Here is a 13,893-nt window from a genome sequence, read left to right as displayed (position 1 = left end):
TGTTGCGTTCTGATCATTTATTTTGATCTTCATTTTGCAAAGATTGTATGATAAGTGACAATGTGCCTAGAACCATTGTCATTCCAGCACTGGTAGTAACAAAATTTCTAGTAAATTTCTTTCTCTTTTCCTTATTTGAGATCCCATAAAAACTGCCCAAGGGTCTCTCTCGCTGAAAGCATACCGACTGACTCCTAAACTGATGGAAGTTTGTAAAGAGAAGGATTTTTCTCCTGAAGCGTAAGTGTTTGGGGGCCTGTGAGGCATATGGTAAAGCATTGGCTGTTTTTTCTTTTAAGGTTTTAGTTTGCCACATTTATTGAATCCATGGTGGTGGTGGCGTGGTAATGCTTCTGCCGTGTGGACGGTAGACGTCTTTTGCATGGCCGAGTGCCACTTGATCTCTCCCTTTCCATGTTTAAACTGTTCTGTATGGAATGTCCCGTCTGTTCTCACTATGGGTGAATTCATTTGGAGTGGGAATTAATTAGCTACTGGATTTGAGGAAATAAATGATTAATAAAGGGAGGTTAGATGAGTGACCGGCGGCTGTCAGAGTATGAGCTCTGTGTCAGGCGGACTGTGAGATGTAGGTCTTACTTTCTGAACTCCTGTTTTGTGGGGCTGGGGTTTGGGGGTGGGGAAGATACAAACAGTTTAAGGTATCCATAAGGAATGTGGGTTTTTGGAAATTTTATGGTTGATGGTATGAACAGAATTAATTAGTACAGCTGTTTTATGATCTTACATAATGGCATTGGAATATTTACATTAAAATTAAAAAAATTCAGAATTCTTTCATTTCCTATTAATTATGGGAATTTTGATTTCTTATTAAAGTTAGTAGCTTTAACTTCATTTAGCACAGGTAGGTTTTTTTTTGCTGGTTTCCTAATAGCTTCTAAAGAAATTAAGGCAAAAAATGTTCAAAGCTAACTCATGAACAATTCCTGGGAGTGGTGGTTATAACTAAATTATGAGAAATGGCATTTTTGCTGTGTTCTGAACCATTGTATATAGGATATCCTGTGAGTGTTCTGCTAGTGGTGAATTTAGTTGTTCAGTCGGCTTTTAAAATGAACTTTCCAGCAACTAGAGTATTTCCCTTTTCTAGGGAATTGTTTTAGATATAGATTATATAGCTTTACTTCCTATGGCATTTACATTTTAGTATCAATGAAATTTTGAAGATACTTGATTACGGAGAAAGAATAGTTTATTTTGCCATGAATCTTGTTTTCTGAGCTTTATAACTCAAACTTGGATCGTTTTCAGTGTTATTCAAATCATTCGACTTATGCTGGACTCTGTGAAACTCGTTTCTCTCCTTTTTTAAAAGAGTGCTAATGAAACAGAGATCCTGGAGAGGGCCTGTAATTAGGGAAAATGTATGAAATAGTCAATTTAACACTTACTTCTGACCACCAGATTAAAGTATTTTTAACATGCTTCACAGATTGAAAAAGGGAAATATCACCTTTGAGCACATGTTTGAAGAAGTGCCGATTGTAATTAAAAATTCACATCTGATCAACGTCCTAATGTGGGAGCTTGAGAAGAAGTCAGCTGTAGCAGATAAACATGAATTGCTCAGTCTTGCTAGCAGGTAAGTGGCCCTGTCTCATGAAAAGTCCCTTTTTATCACTTTCTGCAAAAGATTCTTTCACTCAGAATTAAATCCATGAATCAAGAAAAAAATTACCCAAGCACACTTTGAGGTTCTTAAGACATAACAACATGTAGTATTTATCCAGCCCTGCTAAGATCCCAGGAAAAAGGCCAAACTGATCAAATGAAAATGTTTGAATACTAATAATTCCTATTATAAGAATGCTCTGATGCCTTTGCTGTATCATTTTTGCTTTGATATGGTAAATGCCCATGAGAGAGGAGTTTGTTTGTCTGTTTGTTTCTTTTGGGGCTTAGCTTTATTTATTGTACACTGTCCTTAGAGGCTTATGGTATTATGTCTGGATATTTAATAATACTCAGGAGAAAAACAAAAATGCTTATTTGTTTTACTGGTGGCACTTGCCCTTGTTCAGATACAGACTGTATTAGTAGTGAATTTCCAGTGTGGATTTTCAACTAAAATTAGAATTTTCCAAACATGACCCTGGCTTTTGCTGTCTTAGACAGTGGTGACATCATCTCCTCCATTGTGACTCCTTTAGCTATCTAGTTGCTAGGTATTTATTGTGTTGGTAAAGTACTCACTGAGGTGTTCCAAACACATTATTTCCTTTATGGAATTAATGTTTCTTTTCCTGTCATTTATTGCTCTTAACAGAAATATAAGCGGAATCGTCTATGTAGCTCCTCTTAAATGCCCTTTAAGCTTGATGTTGGTGATTGTTTTGTGGTGGGAGGGTGCTAGCAGCAGACCTGTAGAAATTAAATAGGCCGAGTAGGTACTCAATCAGTATGTATTTGTTGAATGACCACGAAGTGTGTTTTCTTAAGCACACAGTTTGGAACCGAAGCTCAGTTATTTGTCATATTTCTATAACCTCCAGTAGAGGCTTGCACAAAAGAACATACAGACCTTGTACTTCTTTGTTATAAGACGAGTGGGATAAACCCGGGAGGACCAGAGAACCCAGTATTCTCCATGCTCTGGAATGGATAGGACTGTGGTTGAACGGCCACTTCTATTGGATGAATCCATCATAGAGGCCACTAGAAAGCCTGTACAGAGGAAGGAGATGGAAACTGCGTGGTAAACGGAGTGTATAGCCAGCTTACAAGGCTAATTTGGCACTAAAGAGTTACTGTGGACTGCAAACATATATTCATAATAGTCCTTTAATTTGTCTCTTTTAGAAGGTCATACTTTTCTTTATTACTTTTACAAACACATTCAGCACACCTGTATTTAAAGCATTGCGCCAAGAACATTCTTTAGCATGCAAGGTTACAATTTGATACATTAAGTATATATGTAGTTACACAATAATTTTAAATTTATTATGTGAAAGCATTTGCTCATATAATTTATGCCTTCACCCTTTCTCAAGCTTATTGAGCATACAAAACAAATATAGCCCTTTTGTGCTTTAACTTTACCAGTGAGTTGGTCTGTAATGCTTATTTATCCAGAACAGCATTTATAATAGCCAAGAAAATGCTCCCAGTTTGCCATAGCAACTAAGTTCTAGACAAATATTTTATTATAGTTTTATCTTCTGTATTTTATGTGAAATAGAAAGAGAGGTCCTTTTCTTTAAATGTGAAATTATTTAAAAGGTAAATTTGTGTTCCTGTTGGAAGGGAAAAAAATGAAGCAACCCTGAGCAGTACCTGTACTAATGGACTGTTATATTCACCCAAACTGATAATATTATTTTAACAGACTGAACTATAACCTTTGTACATCTCAAATTTTAATTTCTTTTCTTTTTTTTTTTTTTTTTAAATGTTTTTATTTATTTTTGAGACAGAGAGAGACAGAGCATGAGCAGGGGAGGGGCAGACAGAGAAGGAGACTCAGAATCCAAAGCAGGCTCCAGGCTCCTAGCTGTTAGCACAGAGCCTGATGCGGGGCTCGAAATCATGAACCACGGGATCATGACCTGAGCTGAAGTCGGACGCTTAACCGACTGAGCCACCCAGTCGCCCCTCAGATTTTAATTTCTAACATTAATAGCATGCTGATGATAATCAGGTCAGTCGCCATGAAATTTTTTCTAAGAAACCACATCAGAAATCATGCTCTAGCAGCTCCTCAAACATTTTGCGTGGTCTTGCTTTTCACAACCCATATGTGGATACCACTTCTTTGGTTTACCTGATAAATTGGTTCTAGGCTGTGAATAAAACATACTGCATTTCCTTTCATTTAAAACAATTCTGATTTTTAATTTTAATTTTATTGGATGGAAGTTCTGGTAATAGCTGCTTCATAACAGCCTTCATTAATTTTTAAAAATGTGTTACACAAGCCTTCAGCTTTTCACTCTTGAAAAGGTAATTATGTTATTTCCTCTTTAAAAAAGTAAACTAAGGTGGGCATTATACATTAAGGATAAAGATAAATTGATACTACAGCCAGAGCAGACTACAGCATATCTCTGCATGTGTTGGTTCACATCTATTTAAGTGAGCTGTTTTCAGTTCTTTGTTTACCTTGACAATAAAAGAAAAGGCTCTATTATTGAATTTCCTAATAATACCTCCCTGGTTCAGTATTCTAGTTGAACTGGTACTGAAGAAATCCCTGTACAGTTGCTCTTGGTAATGGACCTGATTTCCTGTGAATGTTATCTGTGAAATAGTTAGATATTATTTTAATTCCTTTTGCCCTTCAAGACCTGTTGTGCAGATTTTTGAGTATTTCTTATTGGATATATTTCTGAAGAACATTGTAGTAATATAAATGATATCAAATGTTTAGAGGCCACAGATCTGTGCTTGTGTTCTTTCACGAATTACATATACTTAACAATACGTAACATTAGTGCTTTATATTAAAGACCTTTTGGGGTAGAGAGGGCGAGTCTATTCCAGTAGAATTGCTCAAATCAGTGTAGTCATTCTTCAAGATTCAAGGTGTGGGAACAAATAATAGATCTCTCTTCATATGGCAATAACTCTCCCTTATGGTTTTCTCCAGTGTCATTACCCTTCCCACCATCACCCAGTTAATAGGGTTTGTGGTGATCTTTCTCTTCTCTGAATTCCTTTTGCACTTAGCGTATAAATGACTTTTTTTTTTTTTAACAACTATTTGCATAGTTGATTGTAGCATTTCTTGTATTTGTTCTAGCTCTTTGGGCCTCAGTTCTTTCATTGGTGAAAATGGAAGGGTCAGTGCCCTCTTCCTGAGGGCTGTCCCATCCCTGTCCCTCCTGCCTTCTGGGGATCTGACTCCATTCTTCAGTTGCTCTGTGTGTTGTTTTCTGTTATTTATTTATTTATTGACTTGTTTTTCCCATTAAAAAAAAAAATTGACGATGTTCAAGTCCTCAGAAAAATGGAAAGAGTTAAATCTGATGAACACACATAAACTTTTCACCTGGATTTACCAGTGGTATATCCTCCCACATTTGCACCTGCTCTCTTTTTATCTGTGTACATAAATGCATGGCTTGTTGTTTGTTGTTTGTTTTTTTGTTTTCCTGAACCATTTGAAAGAATTGCTGGCAGGGCACCTGGGTGGCTCAGTCAGCTGAGCATCGGACTTTGGCTCAGGCCATGATCTCACAGCTTGTGGGTTTGAGCCCCACATCGGGCTCTGTGCTCACAGCTCAGAGCCTGGAGTCTGCTTCAGATTCTGTGTCTCCCTCTCTCTCTCTGCCCCTCCCCTGCTCACACTCTGTCTCTCTCAAAAAAAATAAATAAACATTAAAAAAATTTTTTTTAAATAAAGAATTGCTGGCATGACTTTTAACCCCTAAATATTTGAACATACATCTCCTAAAAAGGACGTTTAAACTTGTTTAAGTCTCCATCATCTTTTTTTTTTTTAATTAAAAAAAAAATTTTTTTTAACATTTATTCATTTTTGAAAGACAGAGAGTATGAGTGGGGCAGGGACAGACAGAGAGGGAGACGCAGAATCTGAAGCAGGCTCCAGTCTCTGAGCTGTCAGCACAGAGCCCAACTCCAGGCTGGAACCCACAAACTGTGAGATCATGACCTGAGCTGAAGTTGGACGCTTAACCGACTGAGCCACCCAGGTGCCCCTAAGTCTCCATTATCTTAAGAAACAAAATTACAAAAAGAATGCTTTTTGACGTCATACCACTATTATCCATTTCCTTTCACCTGTTGCTTCATACTCACTTGTTTCTATAGTCATACTTAGTGTTCCATCTGTTCTTTGTTGTCAGAGCTCTCACTGAAGTCACAGAGGACTTCATCACTGTATTACTGGAGATTGTGGACACTTAAGTCTTTTGTATGTTGATGTCCCCCCTTCTTCCTGAAATACTTTCTTTGGAGCCTCTAAAACTACAACTGTTTTGGTTACTTCTCATTCTCCACAGTGAGCCCTCTTTGCTCATCCCTTAATTTCAGTGTTCTTCAGGGTCTGTCTTCCCCTTTGTGCACTCCTGGGGTGATTTCATTTTATTTCTGCGTCTTTTGCTACCTTAGGCCAGGGCCTCATTATTTCTATTCCTGATTACTTTCGCAGTCTCTTAACTTCCTGCAAAACTTCCTATTCCTCTTTCATTGTAGTAATCTTGCTAAATGCAAATTGTACTTTCGTATTACTCCTTTGCTTAACTTTCTGGCTGGTTCCCCATTGGCCTTAGAATAGAATCCAAACATACAGTCCTTGCTTCCAAGACTGTGCTGTGACCCTTGTCTGCCTCTTAGTTTCACTGCTCTCTTTTCCCAATCTTGCCCTCAGTGCAGTTCTTCAAAGGCATCATGCTTTTCATGCCAGAGTGTCTGAACATGTTGCCTGTGCCCAGTATCTTCAATGTCCCTTCCTGCCTTCCTTGTCTCCAACTCCTCTTCAAAAATTCAAAATTCAAAATTCAGTTGTCACATTATCTGGAAAGTCTCATCTCCTCCTACCAGACTATCTTGTATGCTTCTGTTACATCCCTGTGTTGTGTTTATCTGTTTACATTTCTGTCTTCTCACTAGGATGGGTGGAGAGCAACAATGTCTTTTACAGTTCAATACACAGCATCTGACAGGGTGACTGGCAAAATATGTACTCAATAGTGTGTATTGAAAGAGTACATTTAGATGACAGAGTATTGTTAAATTTTAATCTTGACTGTATTTGGAACACAGTGTGACTGTATAATCAGTGGATGTGGACTAAGTACTCGGAGGAAAAAATGAATTAATTACTCACCTTGACCATTGGCCTAGACATTTAATTAGAGGTGACTTAGAATCAAGCTGTTAAGTAATTAGAAGAAAACAGAAACAAATACTTATCTTGTTTCCAAAGAATAAGAAATATTTTAAAGTTAAAAATGATTCACGAAATTAAAATGGGCTAAGATAAATATGAAATAAAATTTAATTTGATAAAAACACTTTTGCAAAAAAGCGAAACATTTGAATGTTTTGAAAAAGCGTCATTAGGTCAACTGGGCTAAGGTTATGTAGGTAGTTCCAGACCTGAGATTAGAAGGTAAATTTATTTACACACACACACACACACACACACACACACACACACACACACACACACACCAGTTCTGTGTTCTTTCATTTAGGAAAGAGCCAAAACTTGGTAAAAAGAATTCAATATATCATGGCTTTTGCTATATTCGCCATGTTGTGCAAACATTTACTACTAATTCCAATTCCAAATCATTTTCATCACCCCAAATAGTATCCATTAAGCAGTCATGTCATCCCTCCTTTTCCCATGCTCTGGCAGCCACTCATTATTTTCTGTCTCTATGGATTTCTTTATTCTGTACATTTCATATAAATGGAACCATATAGCGAGAGGCCTTTTGTATCTAGGTTCTTTTACATGGTATATTGTTTTTAAGGTTTATGCATGTATCTGGACTTCATTCATTTTATGGCTCAATACTATTCCATTGTATGGACATACCACAACTTATCCATTCATGTTTTGATAGACATTTGGTTTTTTTCCCACCTTTTGGCTTTTATGAATAATACAACTATTAACATACGTGCACAGTCTTCGTGTGAGCCTATGTTTTTAGTTCTCTTGAATAAATATGAGTGGAATTGCTGGGTCATATGGTAACTTTTAACTCTTTGAGGAACCACCAAACTGTTTCCCATAGCAGCTGTACCACTTTACCTTCCCACCACAGTCTATGGGTGTTCCAGTTTCTCTACATCTTTGTCAACACACCAAAATAGACTCTTTAACTAATCTCCTGGTTTGTACCCTCCAGTCTGTTCTCTGCATAGCAGCCAGAGTGGTCATTTTAAGATTTAAGGCAAAATATACCACAAACATGAACAACTCAAGGGCATCATTTAATTGGTGTTGAGGGGTCTCATTCACTTTAACTGTCATTAGTGTTTTGTGGTGCAGCCGATGACTTCCCATGTGGGCTTGTCTGACCTCTGTGTTCCAGCCATGGCCGAGACCTCCTCTTTTTGTTGGCCTCGTTCTTGTGCATCACAGGCATTCAGCACTGATGCTGTCTTCTCCAGGAAGACTTTTGTTTGGCTGATTCCTTCTGATCGTTTGCTTTCAGCCTGTCATCTCCTCAGAGGGATAGTGCAACCATACTGTCCAAAGTGTCTCTACCTTCCCTTCCCCGCTTCCCCACACCTAATCATTTGTAGGCTCAGTGAAGATAGAGACCGTGATTGTCTCATTCATCATTGTCTCTATTTGCTAACACTGAAGTCGGAACATAATAGATGTTTAGTAAATACTTGTTTGAAATGAATGAGTGAATACTATTTGTTAACTAGTTATTTTTAGAGTACGTGTATGCAGTAGTAGGCTTTACCATGGTAGGAGTTAGTTGCAGGCAGAAATCAATGAATATGGTGGTCATTTTACAAATCATGAGCATCATTTTCTAAGATGATTTTGGTAAATTAGCTGCAGTAGAAATTTCTGGAGAGGAAAAGAAGTGTGAATGACTGTACTACACATTCTAGGGAGGGCAAGGGGAAAGGAGCCCTCTTCCTTTCCTCATGTAGCTTTACAGAATAAATGCTGTTGTTCTTTTAGAACCTGCTGGATAGAGAAATCGTGTACCAGAAGTCTTAGTGTGTTTGCATGGTTCTTCCTTTCCATGCGTCCTGATTTAAATGCTCTGGAACACAGTTGGGAAGGGGGTGGTGCTAAGGGAAAAGGTGCAGGAGTGCTGAGCTTAGGTTAAACTTGGTTGTTCAGGAAATAAACATTATAGATATCCTGCTAGATATGTTTAACAGCTTCTACTCTGATGTATGTATGCTCTGACAGTAAGAAACTGAGCTATTTCAGGTGCTCTGGTGGTTACAGTGTGAGTTCAATATGAAAAGTTTAATAACAATCTGATTCACATTCTTTCCTGGACCCTTGTTATGTGTATGTGTGCTCTCATTCTTTTAGCAAATAGCAGCTCAGTTTAATATCTCAGAAGTGTTTAGAGTAGTGGCAGAGCTATAACTTTAAAGTATGACATGCCAGTATATTTACTTTACATTTCAGCAATCATTTGGGGAAGAATCTACAGTTGCTGATGGACAGAGTGGATGAAATGAGCCAAGATATAGTTAAATATAACACATACATGAGGAACACGAGTAAACAGCAGCAGCAGAAACATCAGGTTGGTGTTATGGAAAAATTCAACAGACATGGAATTCATTCCTAAGTATGGTGCTTTAAGAGTTATATTCAAAACTATCGAAATTATATTTGATAACGCATTGACTATTAGCTGGTAACTATATCATATTTAAAAAGGTTATTCTTTATATAGTATGTTCCTCACATATTATTTCTAAGTTGTACTTTAAAATACCTGTCTTAAAGAATGCTGGTGTATTAAGCTCAGATTGTGATGACAGCGTTATGCAAATAAGAGATACATTTATTGAGAAAATCAGAGGCAGAAGAGATTCTGGAGTGTCACAGCTCATTTCTTTACTAACTGTAATTGGTTTGGTAGTGGCTCATTGCAGCATAGTTAGCAATCTTCAGTTCATTTGAAAAACTGAGCAATTGTGATTAAGAGCAAGCAATTTTGATAGGAAATAATAGACCAACCGCTGTGAAATAGATAGTATAATACAGATAAAAACCCTAGAACTACCTGAATATTCTCACATGCACATACACACTGCTATGGCCATTTAGCCTTTTCTTTATTAGTGTTGCTTGAAGGCCACATGATTCTCACAGTTCCTGGAATATTGTTTTTAGGACTGTATTGTTCTGAGGAGTTCTTATAGATAATTATAAGATTATAGAATTATAGATTCATAGATAAGTTGATTCCAGAATGTTCATCTGTGAAAGTGTTTGTATGTGACTACTGTGTTTTCATTAAAATGCACTTGAAACTAGGTGTTGTTAACTGTATAATTCTCAGCACAAGTATAACTAAGGGGTTCTGAGAATATTACACTCAAACTTTTTTTTAATATCAGTTGTTCGTATATAGTGAAATTTAAGTACTTTGTGTTTCTATTGTACTTAGAATTTTAAAAACACATATAAATCTATAAAGTATATACCTTTTAAAAGAAAAGATGATGGGTAGTAAAAATGGCGATGGTGAAACACTTATAAAGGGTAGCAGGGGACGACGACAGCAGAAAAGACCAAGCATGATTCTGTCCTCCTGCTGCTGCTTCCTGTAGGTGAAGGTTGCAGCCTGGAGTATCAAATTGTGAGACCGTTGATTCTGGAAACCAGTCTTACAGATATTTTTTACAATTCTAATATGTCTTAAAACTTTGCACATGATGCTTATTTGTACCACCACCACCATTCATAACCCTTTTTAGATTTGTCTGACTTCTCTCAAATCCCCTAATGAGTATAGAAATCTTTGCAAAGGAAGGTACTCCCCCTTTTTAAGAATCCAACGACCTAAACTTTTTACTGGCCCACCTTGGTTTCTCATTACCTGACATTTTAAGGGCTACGTGTGGGATATTTTCGCTCTGCTGTTGTAAGCAACCCACAAGTGTTACCTCTTGATTATAATTTGCTCTGTGAGTTTGTAGTCAAGCCATACCTTTAGATGTATCTTCACCTTCTCTTCAGAGAATCACGGGAATCTTCGTTTGGAAAGTTTCTGAAGCGTTATCTAAGCTAATATTCATTCTTAGCTATAGGGCTAAAAGCACAGCTGATCAGGAGAAGTGCTTACTACTGTAATAATAGCAGTGATGATGTTACAGTATTAACATCATCAGCATTATTGTTGTTTTGGTCAGTAGGGGTAAAGTTGAAAAAATTCCCCAATGTGATCGTTGATTCCTTTACTTACTACAGTTGAGATAAATGTTACTTGTAACGCCGTCATTTACCCTATTGTCATAAATGGTAAAATCACTCCCCTTCACTCACCAATTATGAACTTCTTTATCTTTTAAGCCCCCGGTTTCCTACATAACCAGTTTGCTTTTTGCATATCATTATAGACTCTCAGAGCGACACTTGAGTTTCCAACAAAGGCATTTTCTTTATTGCCATATTCATTAGCTTCTTAGAAGCAGGAGTTACCATGGGTTACCATTTTTAAAACTGAAGTTTGAATTCAGAGCAATGGAGTTTTGCTGATCGCGTAATTGACAATGGGTCTGTTTTTCTCCTCAGGTAGGGACAAATAACCAAATAATTTCTCCTCTGAATTTTAGTATCAGCAGCGTCGCCAGCAGGAGAACATGCAGCGCCAGAGTCGAGGGGAGCCCCCACTGCCTGAGGAGGATCTGTCCAAGCTCTTTAAGCCACCCCAGCCGCCAGCCAGGATGGATTCTCTGCTCATTGCAGGTACTGTCAGCTAGTGCAAAACATGGCTACTCTTCTCTCTTCCTTAGGAAGCAGGAGACAAGGAAAGATCTATCAACAGAAAAATACATCATAAAAGCTAGTGTATTTAAAATGGTTGAATGATGAATTTGAATCTAGCACATATACTCTCTGAAACTTATGAACATGTCAGTCTTTGTTATTTCTAAGTTTCTTTCTGCACTTCACTCCTTGTTTAAGCATTTTTTGAGATGGCATTATAAACTTTCTAAAGTGGAAAGGTTTTATTTGAGTCATCTTTCATAGAAACCAAGAAAAAAATGTTTACCTTCTCATAATGCAGAAGATCATTTAACTCGAGCTGCTTACTTTTCATGTTCCAGTCCAGCACTGAGCCCATGTCTGTTTGTGGGTGTTTGAATTGAAAAGGATTTCCCTTAACTTTGACTTCTGTTGTAGCAACATGAATGCAATTCTGGATGTACTTTGTGTGGATGTACTTACCATTTAACACTGCCTTTCAGTGGTTGGTGGAGTCTTGTGTCCTTTGCTACGACTTGATTGTGCTCTTATTTAGCCATGATAACCTGATTTCTGTGTAAATGCTGTTAAATACTGTTTGATTCGATCAGCTAGTTGCCTGTGAGATATATTTGAGTAAAAATCCTACTCAAAAGATGATCTTCCACAATTTATTAATTCTGTTGGTACATTTTCAGTGTGGGGGGAGAATTCCAAATTCCTTAAGATTTTCTAGAATACATATAAGTTAAATTTGGGAAACTGGGACACGTTTTCCTTACTTAAGGTCCAATTCAAGCAGAGTTGTATTTATTATATTTTCAAAGCACATTGCACAAATGTTGCATTAGATTAGATCATTAATTCTAAGACTTAAAGAGCAGTGATGTATTTCTTTCTTCACATGGACTCTCTGCTTCTGCTCTATCTTGGGTTAGAAGAGGAAGAAACCCTTAGTATTTCCAGAGCACAGACTGAAAACTACTGTACTTGTTCATATCTGGGTCAGGTAGGTCCATTTAGTTTGCAGTTCTGTGATTTGGTATCTGGATCTCTTTTGTGCCTGGCTAAGAAGAGCCAGTGCTGTCTTCTCACTTGTCTTAGTACAACGTGCGTCTGATCAACATAGTCAGTACCTTTTGATTGATAGCTAATATGTACTTAACTGCTGTTTTTCTTCATTCTCCGTGCAACCAGGAGTGGAAGATAGCCTATTTTCAAAAGAACTTACATTCTTCATTATAAGGATATGGACAAATGGAATTGATTCTTATAAACTCTTGATTCAGAACAAAACAAAACAAAACAAAACAAAACTCTGATGATCCTGCATTCTGATTTTCTTGCTTGACTAGTGTTTTAGGTCATTATAATTTATGGAACATTGTGACTCTCTTTCTCACTTTCCCAAATGCACAGGCCAGATTAACACTTACTGCCAGAACATCAAGGAGTTCACTGCCCAAAATTTAGGCAAACTCTTCATGGCCCAGGCTCTTCAGGAATACAACAACTGAGAAAAGGAAGTTTCCAGAAAAGGAGTTAACCTGGACTCTTGAGATCACATTGGGCCACTTCTTGGAAGAAATACACTTGCATATTGAAGTCTTTCCAGCTAATAATAAAATAATAAAACAACCTTGACTGCCTGCTCATTTGATTTTAGACACATCTAGCCTTTTATTTTTGTTTTGCTTATGCTGTTTGTCTCCAAAAGATAAAACAGATTTGATCAGAAGCTTCATCAGGCTCAGACCTGCAGGCTCCGTCACCTTTTCTACTACCTCTGAGGTGCCACATTTCAACATAGAGTCCAGTGCTGCTTGTCCCAACTCCTGACCCAGAGGCCCTGGCACACTGTGAATTCTTGTGCTTCGTTCTACCAAATTGGTGCCCCTGGAAGGCCAGGCCTTGTGTGCTTGCCCAGGCAGCCCGCATCCCCAAGCCTCAAACTGCTGGGCGTGCTTCTTATTGGTCTGTTGTTTCGTTTCCACAGGTGATGGTCTGCCAGTACCATTAATGCCAGGTCATTAATTGGCCACTAGAATTAAGGGAAAAAAAAAATCACCAAAGGAACCGTATTTGGTATGAAAAAGAAATTCATTCTGTGTATTTATTTTTTATTTAGGACTTCATGTTTATCTTTCCATACCATGAAGTATAATTCTGCTGACATGGTGTTTTATAAGTGGGGAAAGAAGAATTGGAAGAACAGTACTCCATGGGGGGAGGGGGGCTTTTAATCTCAGATTTGAAAGATAATCAGAAATCCTGCTGTGTGTAACACCAAAATCCGTGAGGGGTACAACTGGCGGAAGTGTGCCTGTGAGACTCTATTTAGTGATTTTCATCTTGAAGACATGGCCCATCGGAAGATGATCAGAGAGAACGGGTTAGGGATAAGGAGAGTTGAGAAGTCTTTTTTTTCCCCCTGGCAGCATTGTTCTGGAGGTACTGCTGAGGCTCTGGGAGCAGGCAGCTGGATG

At 37.8% G+C, this 13,893-nt stretch overlaps 1 protein-coding gene across 1 annotated transcript in view; it reads left to right on the top strand.

The window, feature by feature from the left end:
• EIF3H (eukaryotic translation initiation factor 3 subunit H) overlaps positions 1-13,046 on the top strand; it is a 99,476-nt gene extending 86,430 nt beyond the window's left edge. The window contains exons 4-8 of the mRNA XM_019459991.2: positions 141-240; positions 1,457-1,606; positions 9,113-9,233; positions 11,275-11,407; positions 12,827-13,046. Of these exons, the coding sequence (XP_019315536.1) occupies positions 141-240; positions 1,457-1,606; positions 9,113-9,233; positions 11,275-11,407; positions 12,827-12,924 (602 nt within the window). The 3' untranslated portion in view covers positions 12,925-13,046. The remainder of the gene's footprint in view (positions 1-140; positions 241-1,456; positions 1,607-9,112; positions 9,234-11,274; positions 11,408-12,826) is intronic.
• Positions 13,047-13,893: the final 847 nt, after the last annotated feature.

The sequence above is a fragment of the Panthera pardus genome, unplaced genomic scaffold (assembly GCF_024362965.1).
Source record: "Panthera pardus isolate Hobbes unplaced genomic scaffold, ASM2436296v1 HiC_scaffold_7, whole genome shotgun sequence".
Classification (NCBI taxonomy): domain Eukaryota; kingdom Metazoa; phylum Chordata; class Mammalia; order Carnivora; family Felidae; genus Panthera; species Panthera pardus.
This window is presented reverse-complemented; position numbering and strand designations above follow the sequence as displayed.